This window comes from Protomyctophum bolini, assembly GCF_963924005.1.
Source record: "Protomyctophum bolini genome assembly, chromosome: 17".
Lineage (NCBI taxonomy): Eukaryota > Metazoa > Chordata > Actinopteri > Myctophiformes > Myctophidae > Protomyctophum > Protomyctophum bolini.
The window spans coordinates 17,001,743-17,024,340 of NC_137878.1; the positions used below are offsets into that span (position 1 = coordinate 17,001,743).

Consider the following 22,598-nt stretch of genomic DNA (forward strand, 5'->3'; position numbering starts at 1 on the left):
GAGAGACGGAGGAGGAAGAGAGAGCAGGGGTGGAGGAGTGGAGAGACGGAGGAGGAAGAGAGAGCAGGGGTGGAGGAGTGGAGAAGACGGAGGAGGAAGAGAGAGCAGGGGTGGAGGAGTGGAGAGACGGAGGAGGAAGAGAGAGCAGGGGTGGAGGAGTGGAGAGACGGAGGAGGAAGAGAGAGCAGGGGTGGAGGAGTGGAGAGACGGAGGAGGAAGAGAGAGCAGGGGTGGAGGAGTGGAGAGACGGAGGAGGAAGAGAGAGCAGGGGTGGAGGAGTGGAGAAGACGGAGGAGGAAGAGAGAGCAGGGGTGGAGGAGGAAGAGAGAGCAGGGGTGGAGGAGGAAGAGAGAGCAGGGGTGGAGGAGTGGAGAGATCTACATTAGGAGCAGCAGCTGGTGGTTTTGTTGGGGACTAGGAGGGGGAGAAAGTCGAGGTGGGTGTCAGGGACGATAGTCAGAGAGGAAGGGGAGCTGGAAATGATAAGTGTGTGCGTGTGCGCGTGTGTGTGTGCGAGCGTGCCCGGGCTGAGGTAGGGAGGAATGAGAAGCACGTCAGATATTTTCCAGACGCCCTGGTTTACTGTAGCGAGACAACCATTCTGAACTGCAGCCAGAGAGAGAGAGGGGGGGGACCAAATTAACTATGTATGTGAGAAAGAAGAGAGATGGAGAGAACGCAGAAAGAAAAGAGTGAGGATGAGAGATTTGAAGCCAGAGAAATAGTGAGAGTCATCGAAGTGAAGTGAGAGAACTGCACAAGAACCAGTGTGTGCTCCCATGAACCCATGTGTGAATGAATGTACTTTCCCTGTCTCTCCTGCTGTGAGACACACACACACACACACACACACACACACACACACAAAGCGTGTGCGCACCGACAATGTGTGTCCAGGATAAGGGGGCAGGGTGGAGAGGGTCACTTCTACAGCTCATTGTTCTGGTCGACAGACTTCCTGTTCCAGTCAACAGCCACGCCTTCTCCACAACACGGCTAGACACACACACACACACACACACACACACACACACACACACACACACACTTACCGAAACACATTCGTGCACATACAAAAGTAACAGTACCTACTGTACACAGTAAATTCTGAACTCTAAGACACACAAATGTAACCTAACCAAATGGACACTTAAACGATCCATTTGGAGAAATTTGTATTTGCTCAGATACAAATGGATAAATTATATCCACAGTATGATTTGACTATTTATATGCACAGACATATTCATGCACACTATAATACAGACATACATGCTCATTTCTTCGACAATATTTTACACTCAATACCACATGTACGCAAGACATTAATGACACATGCATGTGCATACGTACATTTTTCCATACATCTTTTCTGTTGGATGTGAACAGTGCATGCACAAGCGCACACACACACACACACACACAGTGAGGGAATACGCACAGTTTTCCATTCTTCCTTTTCTTTGTTTTACATCCAGAAATATGTGCTCCCTTTCTCTCTCTCTCTCTCTCTACACACACACACACACACACACACACACACACACACACATCCTTGGCATGGGGACCCTGTAGTTTGCGCCATTATTTAGACCAGATGAGTAGAATCGTGCAAACAGTGTGATTATGACACGCTACGAATACTCTCTCTCTCTCTCTCTCTCTCTCTCTCTCTCTCTCTCTCTCTCTCTCTCTCTCGCACACGTGCGCGCGCACACACACACACACACACACACACACACACACACACACACACACACACACACACACACACACACACACAGGTCCTTATAAAGACTTGACTTAAATCTAACTCCAAAGAACAGATGTGCAAATTAATAGAGTGAATATGATTCCCTGCAAGAAGTTGGACTCCCTTTAGTTTTTTAGCACATTATATTGCCTTTGTATTGTTTTTGTTCATACAGTATGTAGTGAAACTCACAGCTGTTGTTGGCCCAACGAGTTTTTAAGACGTCCTTGCATTCCTTCTATTAACTGTAGTAGTATTTCACTGTAACATCCTGAGTGTTAATTTAACTCTGAGTGTACAAATGGACCCAAAGGGGCTCAGTTGTACACTCAACTGTACTCATCATGTAGCTCTTTATGTCCATGATGCTTCAGATGTAGAGTGATCTTGTGTGTGTGTGTGTGTGTGTGTGTGTGTGTGTGTGTGTGTGTGTGTGTGTGTGTGTGTGTGTGTGTGTGTGTGTGTACATTTTGTGTGCGCGCATTTCTCTCTCTCTCTCTATGTCGTTGTGGCCAGTGAGGTTTGGCTGCTGCAGCATTGTTAAGCCACTGATCCTAATTGTGTGTGTGTGTGTGTGTGTGTTGTGTGTCTGTGGGACAGAGCAGTATTGTAGGTTTAGTGTGGGATAGAGAGAGGTCTGTGTTGGATCATCTCTCAGCCATTTCCAGTCAGGGAAGTCAAGTCTGGTTGACTTTTAACGCCGGATGGCTGCCTCTGTTGTCATGAGAAGAAGACTGACCCGGTATTGTGGCTAGTACATGGCATGTGTGTTTGAATAGTGTGTATCTGAGTAAAGTGTGTGTGTGTGTGTGTGTGTGTGTGTGTGTGTGTGTGTGTGTGTGTGTGTGTGTGTGTAGAATGTGTGTATATCTTGTGTCCACATGCGCGTGCACTAGTTTGCGTGTCTGAGCTTACTCTACATACTTACTTGTGTGTCTACTCTGAATGCTGAATGGAGTGCATGTCTTGTAAAGGTGTGTGAGTGCGCGCACGCATGGTGTCGACTCAGCCTTTTCCAGCCAGCCTCTTACTCCCTAATCCTGATAATCCCCCCTGTCCCCCTCCCCTTTTTCCTCCTCCCTTTTCCCCCTGCCCTCCACATCCCCGTCTCTCACCCCTCTCCTATCTACTCTGTACCTCCCTCTCTCTCACTCCTTCATTCTCTCACTTTGTCTCTTCGTCTCTAGTGTTTTTCTGTCTCGTGACAGCTCGCTCGCTGTTATCATAGCTAAATACCCAGTACCGTCCGGTATGTTTTTAACATGTCTGTTGCTGCTGCACACATACACACAATGTAAAAATGTTTGTTTGTTTGTTTCCTCCTTTCCTCCTATTTAAGCCATATGAATTTGACGTCTATACCAGGTCTGTCAGAGTGGATTGGCAGTATCCTTGGATGCTTTGCATGCTAACATTATGAGATCCTATTTTGCATCACATGGATGTGGATCTAACCTGCCATCTTGTTGTGACTCTGTGTCTCTCCAGGCCTTTGAGAGGGAGCAGGTGGACGGCGTACAGCCTAGACTGCAGCATGTCAACGCAGTGGGTCAGGGTCTGATCCAGAGCGCTGCCAAACACACAGACACACAAGCACTTGAACACGACCTGGAGACAACCAACCTCAGATGGAACTCGCTCAACAAGAGGGTGAGGCGCTTGTGTGTGTGTGTGTGTGTGTTTGTGTGTGTGTGTGTGTGTGTGTGTGTGTGATGCGCCCTTTCGTTGCTAATCAGTCCTGATTTAAGACATGATTGTCCAATTTGCCCATGAGGTTCTGGACATGTACCATGAAAACTGAATGGTGTCTGTGCGTGCGTGAGAGTGCTCTCTTGGTAATCAATCCTGATTTAGGGCACGATAGTCCATGACAGTACCATGAAAACTGAAGGTTGTGCAAATGTGTGCATGTGTGCAAACAGAAGTGACATTCCATTTCATATCTTAAAATGGCGTTTCCATCTAAATGGGTGCGATGGATCGCTGTTGTTGTACGTATCATTTTGCAAGGTTAATAACCCAAAAATGCAAGTGTACACAACCCAAAAGTATGAGCGCTTATTCCGACACATTTCACACCATCCTTAGGTGGCGGAGCGCGTCGCACAGCTGCAGGAGGCCCTGTTGCACTGTGGGAAATTCGAGGATGCCCTGGAGCCGCTGCTCAGCTGGTTGAGCGACACGGAGGAGCTGGTGGCCAACCAGAGGCCTCCGTCTGCCGAGTACCGCGTGGTGAAAGCCCAGATCCAGGAGCAGAAGGTAGGCATGGGGATCTCTTCCCAAACAGAGGGTCAGGACCCGTTTTTGGATCGCGGAGTCATTTTTAATGATCATGAGTAAACATCCTTTTTTTTGCATTTCCTACAATTATATTGTATATTTATATACAAACATATATTATACATATATATATATATACAATATATTATATTTATATATTATTATTAATATCTAAACTTGAAATGTGCATAGATCGGCTATTTTCTGTTTAAAAGAAAAAGTGTGTGCTGTTGGCCTGTTGCGTGTTTCCCCACTGTAGAGCGTGTGTATGTGCATATCTTGTTTACCAGGGCGGATCGTTTTTTTTTCTCCAAATCACCCAAATCAGTGAATGCTCCTTTAACAGTTATGATCCCAAAAACAAACGGAAGCATACACACAAAATAAACAGCGACATTGAAATAAAATACAAACAAAGACAAACTGTAGCCTACTACCGGTATATGGGGTGAATTCCCCGTAGTTGATGAGGCACCGATATATTTATCGCTCCTGCATTATGACATACACATACAGTACAACAAACGGCCAGCAAATCATATCAGACATTGTAATCAAGTGGACCATGGTCACATGATTTGAGCTAGGCAGTGGTCCATGAACGGATGTTTTGGACAGTGCTCGTGTGTTGCCTGCAGTCATTTGTAAATCTCATTTAGTTTTTCTGCTGCTCGTTTCAAGCCGGTGCTGTTGATCAAACCAAACAAAAGAAAATTGTTCACCAAATATTCACTCAATGGAATTATCTGCGTTTTCGGGTTTTGTCCTGCCTACGGACAATGTATAATTGAGTGAGAAGAACACTCGCATGCACACTCACAACATGATCCGTCTGCCTGGCATAGAAAAGGGTCCCAATTGACTCTCTGCCAGTCTGACTGACACAAACACACGAACAGACGGTAGACTGCTATTGTTTTCAGAGAAAACTACTGAACTCACTCTCTCTCTCATACACTGTCTCTCTCACACACACACACACACACACACACACACACACACACACACACACACACACACACACACACACACACACACACACTCACGTATGGCACACACACACGCAGTGAGGCACACATACAAACACTTTTCCTTGTTTATAAAACACACACTTCCCGTGTTTGTGCGCACAAAGCCCAGTGGTCTCGGCTGGCGATCAATCACGCGTGTTTGCATCCGTGACGGAGAGAGTGAGGGAGGAGTCACAGCAGGCCAGTCGGGGAGGAAACCGTGGATAAGTGCATTCCAGGGGCAGCACTGAGCCGGCCGGGGGACGAGAACAGCTTTAGAACACAGAGACGGAGACACATTTTCAAGAGGAAGGAAGTGGAATAGAGCTCCACTGTGTTGATGGGAAAATAACAGTAATATCCTGTGAAAAGAAAATGCGTCCGAGTTTGACACGGTTTGGGCTGATATGCAAGTAAACACATGAATAATGTCCACTGAGGGGTTTCCTCCAGAGATGTTACTGAGAGTGAGAGATAACTCAATTATAGACCAGTTCAGTTTAACCTTACGAACTCAAGCGTCCCTATTCTGAAGTGAAATAATTTGCAGAACATCTAGATATGTTGTATAAGGAACAATGGAGTTGTATATAAGTATAGAGCTCTGGGGGACGCCGTTCAACTAAGGATATAAGGTTTAAGTGATGAAGTATTTATAGAATTTAACAGAACGCTAACACAGTATCTCCACATGTAAAGAAATGTCAATATAAAGAAACACACTGTATGTGGGCCTACATTTTCTACAAATAGTTTTATCTGATCCCCCAGCTCCTCCAGCGTCTGTTGGACGACCGGCGGCCCACAGTGGAGATGATCCGGGCGGAGGGAGAGAGGATCGCGGCCGCTGCAGAGACCCAGGACCGGGACAAGATCCGTACCCAGCTCCACAGCCTGGGAGAGAGATGGGCTGAGCTGCTGGACAAAGCCGCCGCTAGGTAAACAAACCAACCACTAGGCTCAGTTAGTACGACAATGTTTCACTTTTTGTTGAGTAGATCTATACAGTACATGAGACATTCTGGTATTTGCATTTTACTGCAAATTATAAAGTATAAAATATTAATTACATTAATTTGAAATTTTCGATGTAGTATGAGGTCGCCTCGCCTTTATTTAAATTGCAAAAGGCCACGGTTCAGGACTTGGATTGCAACCAGATAAAATCAATTCCATTACATGCTACTCAGATATAAATGTCCGCAGTCATTAACTTAGAATTAATATATTGTCTGATTTCTCTCTAGTCTTTACTAACAGTTCCTGTACTGTGGTGTTGTTATTGAACTCTCTAGAGTTCAAAATGCTCGTCATCTTTTCAATGTTATTCAATCTCACTATACCATTCTTGCCACATCGGTGGACGGGAATATACGTGGAAATGGCCAAATATGCTAAAGCCAACATGGCTGTGCACCAGAATAGCATAATAAAAACATGAGGCACATGTTTACATTGGGATTAGCAACATTCTAAAAACTGTGTGCTTTGGATGGAGGTGTGAGTCATTCACAGAGTGAATGCGGTTATAGAGGCCCTTTGCACGCACGCACACCAGCACAAGGTGCATTACAGATACTGGATATGGAGGATACTTATGCTACTTACAGTATACTTATAAAAAATTAAAATACTACACATGACCATGCAATATTTATAGCATCCTAGGCAATACTGTCTGTCATATGGATACTGCACACATACTGCAGACAGTATGATGCAATCCACTGTCTGCTGTGTACACTTGAAAGTCATATAACAGAACTAAAGCATGTATACTGTAAAAACACTATAGGCCTGTCTGTAAACACATTAGAACCTTGTGTACTGTATTGCAATACAGGCACACTGTCTCTTACCAACATGCACATGCACATACTGTACAATACATACACATATCTGAGCAAATATATTTTGTCTCACAAGCACTGCTTACACACACGTTTTTGTGTTTTTCAAAACATAAAATTCATAAACCATCGTTTTAATAAACTGTGTTTGTGTTACAATAAAAAGAGGACAGACATATAGCGAAAACACAAAGTAATAAAGTACCAATGAAAACTATAAATAAATACAATAAATGTTCTATTTATTCCCCCACACACTAAATGTAAACTGGTATGTGCCCTGGGGGATCTGTTGTGCTTTCCTCATATCTTGCAGTGTTAAATTGTGTATTGATCGTGTGTTTTTGTTTTGTTTATTCGACCAGCGAAGCTGTGGGCAATATACTGCATATTTCCAGACATAAACAATGTCATGCAACATAAAACATATCTTTAACCACTTGAATCCATACTATATTTAGTTTACCTACCGGAGTCCCTCAGTGGTCTAACATTAGTTCCCTTTTTCCTGTCTACACCAAATCTCTTCACCAAACATAGATGATCTACAAGCTTATGTGGTTTAAAAAAAGAAATAATTGAATATTAAAAGAAGAGATAAAATATTTGTGTACAAGGTTTCTGTTCTATTCTCCAATTAGGGAAGTTCAACATAATACAAAACTAATCATAGAAAATGCCATAAGAATGTCTCTCATTCCTCCTGTGTGCTCCTCTGTCCCCTCCAGGCAGAGCAAGCTGGAGGACCTGCAGGTGTTGGCCCTGCAATTCCACGAGGCTCTGGAGCCTCTGGGAGACTGGCTGAGCACCACAGAGAGACGCCTGACCTCCGCAGAGCCCATGGGCACCCAGACGGCCAAGATTACCCAGCAGATTACCAAGCACAAGGTACTGTTTACCTAGGCTGGTACAGAGGGGCACCCTCCTGCAATGGTGCCAGGCTGGGTCCATGATACAGTATGTGCAGCTTGCACACTGGTTCAATGCAACTGTGGTTTCGTGGCTGCACAGGAATCCCTTACCCGACAGGTTTTAAGGTAGGGGTTGGTCAAATCGGAGAAGCATCGTACAGTTGCAGAGAAGCTTTTGTTAAATGTGAGTGTTAATTCAACTCTGAGAGTGTAACAATAGAGGGGATCTGACTCTGTGGAGATGCTATGGAGAGACAAGAGCAGTGTGTCAACACTTATTATTATTAACACAAACTGAGTAAACTATCACTCACAGAGTCGCAACACACCATATGATTTTTCGCTCAATTTATTTGTTTTTCATCGGTTCATTCTGAAGTTATTTCATCTTTCACATTTTTATGATTTGTCACTCAGGATTCATGCTTCATATATGATTTTTCTTCTCCATGCCCATGTTTTGTGTTTTACCCTTTTTTGTTGTTCTGCCTTTTCTGTTGTCTTTTTTTCTTTTTCACACTCCATCATACACACACACACACACACACACACACACACACACACACACACACACACACACACACACACACACACACACACACACACACACACACCTCCCAGGCCCTCCAAGAGGTCGTGTCCTCTCGAGGAGCCGAGGTCGGCCGCCTCGAATCCCTCGGCCAATCCCTGACGCCGCTCAGCTGCGCGGCCGACCGCGACTGGCTGAGCGAGCGCGTGGGCTCGCTGCGTTCGGGCCACTCGGACCTGGCCGACTGGTGTGCGCGGCGGGCGGGCATGCTGGAGCAGGCGCTGGCCAACGCCCAGCTGTTTGGGGAGGAGGAGGTGGAGGTTCTGAACTGGCTGGCAGAGGTGGCCCAGAGGCTTACCCAGGTCTCCGTCCAGAGCTACCAGCCACAGCTACTGACTCAGGAGCACAAACACTCTCTGGTACGGCCTTGTGCAGGAACTGATGGAGTGCATTGTTCAAGCTACAATCCGGGACTCCTTTTAATGAATCAAATGTTAATACAATGTATTTAGCACATCTGCAGTGGAGCTTTAAAGGTATAAATAATTAGACGGCACAAACTCACTGCAGTACTGGTACAAGTACATCCAGTGTAATGAGAGACAATGCTGCTCAATGGTCTAAGACAAGCGCATGTTGTGGAACCTAATTTCATTTATCATGTACATAAGGTAATTATGCATGAATTCCATGAATTAGAACTTATTCATGGCAAAATGTAATTTGTATGTTAATTTTTGCTAGTTTAGGCTTTGGGCTTTTTCTGGGGCTGTGGATTGAATCCCATTTGAATGACATGGTTCTCTTATTACTGTATGGATGTTAATTGTATTCGTGCATCTCTCCCTTACCTCCAGTCTCTGAATGAGGAGATTGTAAGCAGGAAGAAGACAGTGGACCAGGCCATCAAGAATGGACAGGCTCTTCTCAAACAGACCACAGGTAATCTACAGCATTTAACCTTTACAGCCTCTCTCTCGCTCTGATCACTTGCTCAGTCACTTAAACATCATACGAATAAGCTTTCCTTTTTTAAATTTGTCCTGTGGGAATATTTTCAGAATTTGTCTTTGTCACAGCAACACACTACTACTACTCCTTCAATTATAAACATTCATACCTGGGTTGCTGCCTGGCACAACCACAGTCTTCTACTGCTGACACTGAGCAGCTACAGTTAATACTGAATTTCCCCCACAGGATACAGTTGATACTGAATTTCCCCCACAGGATTGATAAGAGCTACAAACAATACAAATACAAAAAGCCAAATACAAAACCCTTCTAATAGTACATCAGCACTACTGACCCATTTTTCCTCTAGAAAGCCTATATACTATTTAGAAATGTTATACAAGCCTCAGTACGGCCCATTTCTCACCTGTTGTTGCAACTTGCAAGGAGATGAAAACCTGGTGAGCTGTTCGGACCAAAATAAAACGTTGATGTTTTACGTTGGCTAGGTAGCTAAATAACAGCTTGTACTCTGAGAAGTCGTTTCCCCGGGCAAAGTTTACAAACCGGATGTTCACAAAGGTTGGAATGCAAGGTTCAGGGCAGCTGTGTTATTGTTTACAACCTGGAACTGACTATAATTATAGTAGGGCTGTGTGATATGACCAACGATTGAATAAAATATCTATTATAATGAAATGCTTTTTGTTATTAAGACCTGAGGCCGATTCAACAGATGCCTTCTAAATCCTTAGTTCTCAAACACTTTTGTGCCAGGGACCCCCATAATGATATGTATTTGACTGCGAGACCACCCCATCTGAAAGTACAATTTTGGTTCACAAAGTATTTGTACTTGAATATTTCCAATTTTCAAAACTTTAAATGGGACTTTCTGAATAATGCATACTTATACTTTTTGTACTTTTTTATTTTTATATTTTTTGTGGCGTTCCCTTTATTTTATATTTTTTTATTGAGGGATAGACACTGACAGTAGGCTGACAGGAAATGGGGAGAGAGATGGGGGGGTGACATGCAGTAAAAGCTATCGGGATCGGGAGTCGAACCTGCGGCACACTGCCAGACTGGATTACCAGCCAAGAAGGTGCCTGGACTGCTGAGCCACGTCCCAGGCCTACTTTTCGCACTTGAAGTAGATTGTTTTACTCAAGTACATTTTGAATTCCGGCCTTTTACTTGTAACAGAGTACTTCTATATTGCAGCATTGGTAGGTAACATGTGAGTAACCTGTAACCCTGCAGGTGAGGAGGTGCTGCTGATCCAGGACAAGCTGGATGGCATCAAGTCGCGCTACGCTGAGATGACAGCCGGCAGCAGCAAGGCCCTCCGCACGCTGGAGCAGGCCCTGCAGCTCTCCACGCGATTCGCCAGCGCACACGACGACATCAACCAATGGCTGGACAGCGTGGAGGCAGAGCTTAATAACGTTGAGGCTGATGCCGCGCCCGCCGCCTACCAGGACAGACAGAAGGTGGGAGGAGAGTGTGTGTGTGTGTGTGTGTGTGTGTGTGTGTGTGTGTGTGTGTGTGTGTGTGTGTGCGTGTGCGTGTGCATGTGTGTTTAAGTGACGGAGCCTGCTGTCGTGGTTCATGACAGTATGAGTTTGTTTATGTGCCTTTGAAACGGTAAAAAGAAACCTCTGTTGCTAGCCAGTGCACTCAAGATAGAACAGGGAGACAATTTTGATGTGATGTGTTTATAGCACTGTTATATTACAGACATGGTTTGTTTCCTGATTTATTATTAACTCACTGGCATGGTATCAGCTAGTGTTTGAGACACTCGCGAATAACACCTGTTTTACCATGCATATCGTCGTTGTTGTACATGTTATTTTAATGACTGATTGACCTCTTTGCCAAGAGGCAGATGTGCAATGCTAGGATTTCAGCGCTATAGAAATGTGGTTTCCAATAGGCAAAATAATGGTACGAAGGATATTTGGGGCAAGAAATATATTTCAACTCCACCTTAGTCCGATGTGAGCAGAACTCACTAACTTTACATAACCCTTTTAACAAAAGTTTACCTCTGCCCGTCAGGAGCTGAAGAAAGTGTCAGCGGAGAAGCGCTTGGTGCTGGACACGGTGAACGAGGTGGGCAGCGCCCTGCTGGACCTGGTGCCATGGCGAGCGCGCGAGGGTCTGGACCGCCTGGTCGCTGACGCCAACCAACGATACCGCCAGGCCGACGAAACCATCACTCAGAGGGTGAAACTGGTACAGGCTGCCATCCAGAGGTCACAGCAGGTACTGCTACCTACGGTCATTGCCTTACCGTGTGCAGAATTTGATGTTGAGAATTCTGTTTACTGGTAAACATACGGAATTGTACTTGTTATTACGTGTTAAATAGCTCTATATTCCGATATAGAATGTTTGTTCAATAACATGGTTCTCCCCGTCTCTTTAGCTCTTTGGTAAATAGAAAATACATATCTAGCTAAGGATACCAAATCATTAGAAGTGAAAGATCAATACATGATACAGGATGAGCAAGTGAAATTGGAAGTTATGAAACAAAAAGGATGAGCAGACAAAAATTGTAACTGGAAAACAATCTGATGCATGATTTTTGTGGGGTTATTTTTCTCCTGATTTGGAAAAAAGTAATAATAATATATTTATTACTTTTTCAAAGTTGCTTACAAACTGATTTACACAAAGCACCAAATCACATAACCAAGTGACCTTCCTATTGTGACATGTCTGTCTAAGGCCGCATCCACACGTACTGTAGCTGGTTATTTTTTCAAAGAGAGCTTTTTGGGGTGGTAAACACGTTTTTAGCACATAAAAATGTATCTTAAAAATACAGACACAGTGTTTTATTTTAAAAAACGGTTTATGGCTGGCTACGTCACTTTAACTACGTTGTCGTCTGGACGGATAGATTTTTGCAAACGGGGCCATGTGTAGACGTGGAGATTTTCTAAAAACGAACAGGAAAAAGCCCCGTTTATAAAAAAATACCCATGTACAGTACAGTACAGTACAGTTCAGTACAGTACAGTGTGGACGAAGCCTAACATGGAATGGTCCCTCCTTCAGTACGAGGAGGCTGTGGATGCAGAGCTGGCCTGGGTGGGCGAGACGGAGCGCAAGCTGTCCTCTCTGGGGCCCCTCAGCCTGGAGCCTGACGTGACGGTGGCCCAGCTGCAGGTGCAGCGAGCCTTCAACATCGACATCATCCGACACAAAGACACCGTGGACCAGCTGCTCAACACCCGGGAGGACATCCTGGAGAGCTGCAGCGATGGCCAGACAGACACACTCATGGTGAGGAAGGAGGGAGACGGAGATGGGAGGGATGAAACTGAAGTAGGAAAAAGTTATATTGGGAATGGAAAATAAGTATTTTGTACAAGAGGAAGAATGAAAAGAAAGACCAAAAATAAAGAAAGATGACGAGATGAAACACAATAATTCAAAAATGTAATTACTATAATATACTATTATCCTCCTCTCAGGTGAAGACAGGCTCCCTGAGCGCCCGCTACGAAGCGGTGAGCCAGAGACACGGCGAGCGTTTCTCCGCCCTGGAGCAGGCCCAGGTCCTGGTCGCCCGCTTCTGGGAGACCTACGAGGAACTGGAGCCCTTCCTTGGAGAGACGGAGGCACTCATCACCCAGCTGCCCCCGCCTGCCATTGATACAGACGCACTACGGCTGCAGCAGGACCAGATGAGGGTAGGAGAGGACATGTGGGGGGGGGACGGGACGGGACAGCAGAGGGACAGTTAAAGAAGGCAGAGTGGAATAGTCAGGGTTATTATATATACGTACTTTGACGTACAGCATGCAGTATAGCACATATCACCGATCCAATGCGTTGTGAACTTAAAAATTAGCTATTATTGATGATTAATAATTTTCTTTTCTTTTTTCAGTTGAGCTATTACTGTAGTGCATGTATAGTGAATGCTTTAATATTATAAAGCAACACAAATGAATATATTGTGAATTCATTAACTCATTCATGAGTTCACTTTCAAAATACCTTTAGGTCATTGTATCGTCTACTGAGACTTACTGTATGTGAACACCCCAGACTTGACCAGTTTTTAAGTTGCTCGATTCAGTATTTGATATTCATTTTAGCTGCCCACTTCCTATAGACAAATCCACAGAGAGGTGCCCTGCGCGCAGCCATGTTATTTCCTCTAGGCGGCTGCAGTAAAAAACACCGCAGCTACAGCTAGAGTGAATGGGAAAGTGACAGCTGTTCGTCTTCTCAAGTTACTCTTTTACCTGCTTTTTAATAACACTAACTTTACAAAGATGCCCAGAACATCGGGACAAACCTGTTTTAGTTTATGGCTGCTCCAACAGTAGTGGCAAAATTCTACTTTGGAGAGAAAATGGCCAAAAGTTTTTTTGAAAGTGAAATATCCCTTTAATGTCATACAATATGAAATGATATATTGTGCATGCATCTATTCATCATCTCCATGTCATTGTTCCGTCCCCAGCTGCTGAGGGAGTCCATCGCGGAACACAAGCCCCACATCGACAAGCTGCTGAAGATCGGGCCCCAGATGGCGGCGCTCAGTGCGCAGGAGGGAGCCGCGGTGAGGCAGCGCTACACTGACGCCGAGAGACGCTACCTGGCCATCAAGGAAGAGGTCAAAGGTCGGGCGACCTCGCTGGACGAGGCCGTGTCCCAGTCCACACAGGTATGTCATGGATGACTGCGAATTAAAATCTGAATAATCCCTTCTGGTGTTTAAAAAAACAAAACAATAAATGCTACTTTTAGACCCAGGTCAACTTACTGTAAGGTTCTTTGGTTGGTGTTTGCAGCCTACAGCTGACTTAAAGCTGGTCATCTTTACTTCGGCATGGCATCTGTGTGTGTCTGTGTGTGTGCACTTGCATTACACCAATTACATATTTTTCATATGCCGATACATTTACTTTGAGGACTGCTTGAAGTTTTTCAGAAAACGTAGGCCTGAATTTAGAAGGCATTTTTAGAGTTGGCCTCAGGTCTATATGGGTTAATTAATGAAAGCATAAAAAGAACATAACTTTTACTTCCAGCCAGTATGAATGTTGTATACTTAACATAATTCATCATTCAGACTTTCTCCCATCATGCCATCTGAGTAACATCCACTGCATTCTTTGACTGTTTTCTTGACCGTTTGACATTATTTATGAACATCATAACATAACACAGTGTTGATTTGCCTGTGTGTGCACAGCCTGGAGTGTCACCTGGCAGTTTGTATTTTCTTTGTATGCATGTTTCTGATTTAACACATTTTATTGTTTCTCCAACTCCTGTACCCCCTCAAAACCACCCCACATGTCCTCCACCTCCACCCTTTGACTGTCCATCCCTCCGTCTCTCCCTAACTATCACATCTCCTTTTCGCTCTCATTTTGTCTCATCCTAACCCCATCCTAACCTTGTGCCCCCAATCCCTCCTCTCCCTTCCTTTCCCTCCCCTCCGTTAACTCCCTCTCTGTCCCGCCCTGGTTTGCTCCATCCTATCCCTCCATCCTATCCCTCCATCCCATCCCTTGTGCATTGTGGATGTGCTGTGTGTGTTGTCCTACAACCATTTCCACCATGGTCACTGCTCACTCCAATCACCCAGCTGGTAGAGGTAAGACCACTGACAGAGCCAGACACTCAACTGGCACTCAGGGCAGGCTGGCACTGTGTGATTTCATCAACTGAGCTCAGAGTTGTCCTAATCAAATCTGCCTGTCTCACTGCTACAAGCTGAGGTTAATGTCCGTTGTATGACGGCTGCTGTAGACGAAGCACTGTTTGAATTTAGCCTCCATTCAATGTTATTCTAATCATTGCAACCTGTAGATAATACACTGTGATACAAGTCATATCAGTAGAAAGCATGGTGAAATCTCGTTGTCTACCAACCCTGAGTGACCAAACCACTAAAGATCTGTCTTATGACCTGTCCCTTCACGTCTTCAGTTTGTGAACATGGATTAAGCCTGGTTAGAAGAGTGAAAAGGCTTTCTATATCTATCTATCTATATTTTTGTCTTCAACTAAGCTTGGTCCAAGACTTTAAAACCTTCCCTAGAAGTCCTTCAATGCCATACAATGTTTTTCCTAGAATACAATGTGTTTGTTCTTGGTTCCAGATAATATACCCTCTAAATTTACCCTTTAGTATAACCTTGAAAATTCGTTGAAATGTGTGGACAGATCCCTCCTGTTGCACTGTAGATCCAGCCCAGTCCTTCCAGCATTCTGCTCATTGGGTGACATGTTGAAAGTTGGGATGTTTCTTTGAGCAGTAGTTCTCAATGTGGGACCCAGGCCAGGGGTCCTTGAGGGGTTCCAGGAGGTCCCCAGCAAAATTAGTTAATATAGCATCAAAATCTATAACCCTATTTACATCAGTTATTTGAAAATAACAAGCTCACAGCTTGTAGGCCACAGTACATAATTAATTCTAAATGACCTCACAGGATTGTAGGTGTAATTGTAATCGTATTTTAAATTATGTATCTGTTATCTGATCTCTCAGTAACATCTCTCCACTTTCAAAGTGTCACCACCAGTGCCTTTTTGATCCCAAACCTCCCTTGACCTCTTCCTTACAGCCTCCTCCTTCCTCCTAACTTTGTCCATCATCCTCCCTTCCTTGTAGTTCCACGACAAGATGGACCCCCTCTTGGAGACCCTGGAGGGGGCAGTTCAGAGACTTCGGCTGCCTCCGCCGGTGGCGGCAGAGGTGGATAAGATCAGAGAGCAGCTGGCCGAGCACCGGGCCCAGGGCCTGGAGCTGGACAAGCTGCTGCCTTCCTTCTCTGCCCTCTGCGCCCGCGGAGAGGAGCTCATCGGACGGGCATCACACGATGACCCCGCCGCACAGGGTAAGGGGGTCGGGGGTGATGGGTGACTGTGGGAATAGAAATATATCATATCTAGAACTATACAAGCTCACAGCTACATCCCTATATTGTCCTGTTGTGATGTGTAATGAAAAAATGCCACAGCGTAATCTTTTTTAACTAAACAATAAGTTCATATTTTTGGCTTTTGCCAGATTCTTCCCAGGTTTGTTATATATTTTACACGGGTTCTGTTTTTAAACTCCTCCACATTCACAGTGATTATTTGGAAATACCGTTCTTCCAGACCACATTCCTGTAATAAATCCAATCCAAAAACACATATTCTAATAAAGGCACAGGATATTGCATTGAACAAGCACACGCATACTACTGCAAAGACTCAACAGAATTGTGCTATCTGTTTGAATTGGCAACGTAAAGTCATACACACACACACACACACACACACACCCACACACACACACACACACACACACACACACACACACACACACACACACACACACACTGCTTCCTTATCACGCTGAGAGACAGATATTTGGTACACTCAGACATATGAACAGTATCTGTGGCAGGAAGGGACTGATGTTAAACACACACAGACTCACACTCAATATCAGCTTTTCTTGCACAGCCCTTGTCACATGTTGAGACAACACACGCATACATGGACACACACACACGCCATTGTTCTATCCCCCCCCACCACCAGGGGTCTTGCAGCCTTGACTCCCCCCCCCCCCTCTCTTTCTCCCGCTCCACTTCTCAGTCCATCATGCTGATGAATGAGTGCTCTGTATCCAGTGGGTGGGAGTGGACTGACTTCGGTAAAGGCCTTTCTGTTTTCATTCAGCATGGCTACACCAGACGGCCATATCGACAAGTGCAAACTGAAACCTCAGAAGGCTTTCCAATTTCCATCCACTTTACATTTGTTTTGTCCGTGACCAAATTAATTTGTGATGTCAGCTGTAGTTATAAAACAAATGTTGGAGCTACACCTACTTAACAGTTTAAAGGAGTGTGGCTAAAAACCTGTACACCACATTGCCAGAATGTAAAAGGGCTACCCTCCCAGGCACACAACCAACATCCCACTATCGCAAACATCCGTTCTCCATCTAATCCTTTCTTTTCCTTCTCCGCTCTCCCTGACGAATGCTGACCAGACTCGCCAGTTGATATGTTATAGCCAAAGACTTAAAACTTAAAAGTGTTACTTTACAGAATAACAGCTAAGCTAACCTTCTCAAACATGTACGGTACTAATGGCATCCCACCTTCTCACTCACAGCCCAATCCGATCTTGTTCCTAACTTCTCCTCCTCCTCTCTCCAGCCGTGCGTGCACGCCTCCTGCGCCTGCGTTCGCTGTGGGACGAGATCCGACAGCGGGCCGAGGAGAGAGAGGGGAAGCTGAACGACGTGCTGGACCTGGCGGGCAAGTTCTGGGCCGACATGGCCGCTCTGCTGATGACGCTCCGCGACTCACAGGACATTGTCAAGGAGCTGGAGGACCCCGGAGTGGACCCCTCGCTCATCAAACAGCAGATAGAGGCTGCAGAGGTACAGAAAATGGGTGTGGAAGAGGATGGATTCTGTTTTGGTTTTGGTTCATGAAATGCCAAAGGCAAGGAGTGATAGAGGGAAGAGATCAGGCTGACAGAGAGATGGAGGCAGGAAGAAAGAAAGGGAGAGGGAGGGCTCCTTGCTGTTGTTGAGTTCTACAAATGGATGGGGATCATACTGTATTGTATATGCTTTATATTTTTGCTATTTTCACAATACCAACTAATGTTCTGTCTCTGAATGGCAGTGAATAATGACTGTAAATAATATATCATAACGCAGTGTTATAATCTAGTAGCTAGATTTGTGTTTAGAAGTAATACCATTTCTCATGGAGTGACTTTCATTCACTCTGTGACTTCAAGCTGACCCTCACTGTGTTGTTTTATCTTTCCTGTAGGCCATCAAGGCAGAGACCGACGGTTTAAGGGAGGAGTTAGAGTTTGTCAGGACCCTCGGGGCTGACCTCATCTTTGCCTGTGGAGAAACGGAAAAACCTGAAGTAAAAAAGACCATTGATGAGGTGAGAGACTAGTTATCACAAAAAATGGAAGGACTGAAATAAGACAAAGAGATCAATTGTACCGACCTAATACCTAGATTCCATGGTTAATTGACCCATATTTCATATATCTCTTTCTCTCTCTCTACCCCCCAAATCAATGGCTGTCTTCAGATGAACGCTGCTTGGGAGGGACTGAACAGGACATGGAGAGAGAGGATGGAGAGACTGGAGGAGGCCATGACAGCCTCTGTTCAGTATCAGGATGCACTGCAGGTCAGCATACTACAATTAGGGATGGGATTGCACAGGATTTTAATTTAGCTTTTATTGTATTTTTATATAGAACCCCATTTGATTTTGTTTGTGTGTGGGGTTTGCAGGGCATGTTTGACTATCTGGACAATGCAGTGATCAAACTGTGTGACATGACGACAGTGGGAACAGACCTGGGCACTGTCAAACAACAGATCGAAGAACTCAAGGTACAGTACGAATATTGCAAATCAGTGGAGTAAATATGACTTGTAGAGTAAAAGTGATACATTATACATTCACACATATGGTACAGTACACAGCAGACCTCACAGTGCAGAGTACAATGCAGGTCATGCCTTGTTTGCAGTTATATTGCACGGAGAAGCTCATTTTGTTCCAAAAATACTAGAAATAATAGAAATTTGTCATGTTCTCAACTCAACATCGTACTGCTTTTCCCCCATCCACCCTCTCCCCTCCATCCCTCCACCTGAGCAGCAGTACAAGGTGGAAGTGTACCAGCAGCAGATCGACATGGAGAAGCTGTGCCACCAGGGGGAGCTGCTGCTAAAGAAGGTGTCGGACCAGACGGACAGAGACATGATCCAGGAGCCCCTCACCGAGCTCAGGCACCTCTGGGAAAACCTGGGTGACAAGATCACCCACAGACAGGTGACAGAAACACACTCATACTCTGAGATGCTAGACAATATGCTGTCAGGCAGAAACCATATTCTACGTTCTTGTGCATTTTTGTAAATGAATGCCCTACTTGATAATACTACAGCATCACCCAAACGTCTTTGTAGATCTGCTACTTTTCTATTTTTGAATTTGAATCTTGAAAAGTAACCGTTATGGACATATTTCCACCCGACAGAGCATACAATTATACTATGTAATGCCAGTTGAACCAGGAGCTGGGGTAATTTCAAACAAAAGTATCTTTCTGTGTTTAACTCTCCATTCCTCCATCTCGCTTCCTGAACAGCACAAGTTGGAGGGAGCTCTGCTGGCCCTGGGTCAGTTCCAGCATGCTCTGGCTGAGCTGCAAGCATGGCTGAATCACACACACACCACCCTGGACACACAGCGACCCATCAACTCTGACCCCAAGGCCATAGAGATCGAGCTGGCTAAACATCACGTACGTGCATATTTATAGCAAACGTGTTCAGTTTGAACGCCTTTTCCCTCTCCTTCACTCACTCTAACCCAAACTCTTGATTGTCACAAAGCTGTAACTTTAATATAATGGGGTTTTTTTCCCTTCATTTTTTATGTCTCTCTTAATTTAATATCTTAAAAAGTAAAACTGATAACTAGATGATCGTTTTCTGTTGGGCATCCCTAGCCTATAACTACATTGTGTTCATTCTAAAATATTGTGCAGTGTGATTTCAATCTTGTGCTAAGCACAGCATATTCTTTCCTAAACACGTGCATTCTGACATGGCGGTCTAACTCTTCCCATTGTCTTTGTTCCAGGTGCTGCGTAACGACGTGCTGTCCCATCATGCCACAGTGGAGGCGGTGAACAGGGCTGGCGCTGAGCTGCTAGAGTCCACTCCTGGAGACGAGGCTAGTCACCTCAGAGACCAGTTGGAGCATCTGAACCAGAGCTGGGAGAGTCTGCTGCTCAAGACCCAGGAGAGACAGAAACTACTGGAGGCTGCTCTCCATCAGGTACTCTACTGTAGGAGAAACAGGCTTAGGGGTTCTTGCAGGCACCTTTACATGCTTTTTATTTATATGGGCGAGTGGAAATTTAATGCAAATAAATTAATTATAGGTCCAGCAAGCAAATCATGATGGTCTGTTTGTGCTCAATAGGTCACAATAACATTCCGATTTTAGGTGTTGTGTTTTGTATGACATTTTGGCCAGTAGTTTTATATCTATCTCAGCTTTTGCCTGATAGCACACATGCTAACAGTGGTGACCACAACGTTAGCAGCATTTGATGACAGGTTGCCATAGCAACGTACAGTGTGCGCAGACCTAACGTGAGTTGTTTACCACAGAAACACACGATGTAACATTATAAACTCATGTAACCTTGTGTGTCTAGATTGCCCGTTTTTTATTTGACCAAGACAGACCATGTTAACGGTGTTAGCGCGTTAGCATCACACAGCTTACAGGCTCAGTGTTGCATGTAGAATACTTTCAAACATGACAATCCAAACGTTTTTAATGTGAGATGTTCTGGTGAGTTGGTGATCACAGAGGATTGTGTATTATATCAACCTGGGATTTTATAATAGGCTATAAATTGCATTTTAGATTTATTTTTGTCTCATGAAAAGCGTTAATGACCTGAAAATGAAAAACCATTTATTTTATTTCAATTGAAGTTTGCTTTGGACGAATGCAACTACAACATGTTACACCGTTACTACATGTGGAGTCAACTCCCGCAATTTCCTTCTTCCCATAGTGCGTGGCAAAGTATCTCTGGGATTGAGTGTTCGCAGAGCGGGCGCAAAATTCTAGTATTATATATCATTAGATTTAGTTGACAGGAACAATACAAGAATGTAGCAAGTTATAAAAACAAACAAAATATTTTTTTTTATTGGATCCGAGCAGCTGCTGGTATCCTCTTTTTACAAGTAATTTTCTATGGGGAAAAGATTATAATAAAAAAGACCAATATTCAAATGTAATTTGAATATTTTCAGGAGGAACGTTAACGGCTCTAGTGTCAAATAAGGAACACTTGCAATGCAGCAATATTTGTATTTGATGTTCTCCAAAAGGCAGAGGCAGAATGGATGGGATCATGATCATGTCTTTCCTCTCTCCTCCTCCAGGCGGAGGGATTCCATGGGGAGCTGGAGGAGTTCCTCCTGTGGCTCCGGAGGACAGAGAACCAACTGTCTGCTGCTAAACCAACAGGTGGTCTGCCCGAGACTGCCAGGGAACAGCTGCAGCAGCATATGGTAAACAAAACACTATGACACCTACAATATAGCAGGCAATATTCCTGGCCTGAGCTAACGATGACTATTTCACAATACACTTTTTACTGTAAGTGATTCCTCTAATGTCATAATACTTGCAAAAAATGTCACCTCGACACATAACATACAAAATGTTGGCCTACTGTACATAAACTAGTGGCACAAAATATAGCATTTTGTTGATGCTCATGATGCAGTGTAACACCTACTGTATAATGTGTGTAAAACATGTACACCGATGCACACTGCACTAACAGAATAATGCAATATACTACTATATACACTCTCACATAATGCAGTGTGTATTGTACAGAAACAGCAATTATACTGGACCATTCTGAAGCCTGAATCATGCTCCGTCGCAAAACGGAGCCCCCACCGAAAACACTAGACCTAAAATGTCATGGCGTGTCAAGGATGCGACACGTTGTGAGCGTTAGGTCAGTTTCGGCACACTGTGCAACCGTGCGACAAAGTATTTGTAAACAATATTATAAAAGTATTTCGTTAACAGGAACAGAGATAAAAGCTTGCTCAGACTATTAGGTGACATGTCCTAAAACGAAAAGATACTCGCCGTATGCTTGTCAATGAATTTTTTATTGGCTGCCATTGTCAAAAACTAACGTCTGAAACGCAGTAAGACTCCTCCTCCCTGGCCAGTGCTCTGGATACATGTCAGTGAGTGTTTGTGTATAATAATATACACAGCCTCCTCTGTCTGTCTTGGACCTGGTGTGTCGTCTACACTACAGCACCAACCTCCATCTTTTTTCTGACCTGCTGTATCATCTACTGTGTTTCTTCTCCCTCTGCCCTCCCCAGGAGCTTCAGGCCCAGTTGGCCCAGCGGGGAGAGCAGTACAACCGCCTATTGGACCAGGGAGAGTCCATGCTGTTGGCCCGTGGTGGGGAGGAGGGAGGTGGTCCTGGGACCACCCAGACCCAGCAGAACCTGGCCATGCTGCAGAACAAATGGGCCAGCCTCAACACCAAGATGGACGACCGCAAGGTGAGACTGCGTTGCTCTGTTTTCTGTCCTTTTGTTGTTGCTGTTCTAATTTATTTCATACTTTATTTCTTATAATTACTTTAACCCATTTTGGCCGGGAACCCCTTTTGGTGTTAGCATTGTGTTATGCTTTAGCTATT

The 22,598-nt window shown here is 44.5% G+C and overlaps 1 protein-coding gene across 13 annotated transcripts in view; it reads left to right on the plus strand.

Annotated features, from left to right (window-relative positions):
* macf1a (microtubule actin crosslinking factor 1a) overlaps nt 1-22,598 on the plus strand; it is a 292,770-nt gene that overhangs the window by 248,183 nt on the left and 21,989 nt on the right. For all 13 annotated transcript variants that reach the window (XM_080786736.1, XM_080786746.1, XM_080786742.1 and 10 more), the window contains 21 exons: nt 3,242-3,403; nt 3,842-4,012; nt 5,815-5,981; nt 7,622-7,781; nt 8,426-8,752; nt 9,191-9,275; nt 10,554-10,783; nt 11,355-11,561; nt 12,363-12,590; nt 12,782-13,000; nt 13,783-13,986; nt 15,946-16,171; nt 17,492-17,718; nt 18,122-18,244; nt 18,398-18,499; nt 18,607-18,708; nt 18,980-19,153; nt 19,473-19,628; nt 19,970-20,167; nt 21,298-21,426; nt 22,273-22,458. In XM_080786736.1, coding sequence (XP_080642862.1) covers nt 3,242-3,403; nt 3,842-4,012; nt 5,815-5,981; nt 7,622-7,781; nt 8,426-8,752; nt 9,191-9,275; nt 10,554-10,783; nt 11,355-11,561; nt 12,363-12,590; nt 12,782-13,000; nt 13,783-13,986; nt 15,946-16,171; nt 17,492-17,718; nt 18,122-18,244; nt 18,398-18,499; nt 18,607-18,708; nt 18,980-19,153; nt 19,473-19,628; nt 19,970-20,167; nt 21,298-21,426; nt 22,273-22,458 — 3,783 coding nt within the window. The remainder of the gene's footprint in view (nt 1-3,241; nt 3,404-3,841; nt 4,013-5,814; nt 5,982-7,621; nt 7,782-8,425; nt 8,753-9,190; nt 9,276-10,553; nt 10,784-11,354; nt 11,562-12,362; nt 12,591-12,781; nt 13,001-13,782; nt 13,987-15,945; nt 16,172-17,491; nt 17,719-18,121; nt 18,245-18,397; nt 18,500-18,606; nt 18,709-18,979; nt 19,154-19,472; nt 19,629-19,969; nt 20,168-21,297; nt 21,427-22,272; nt 22,459-22,598) is intronic.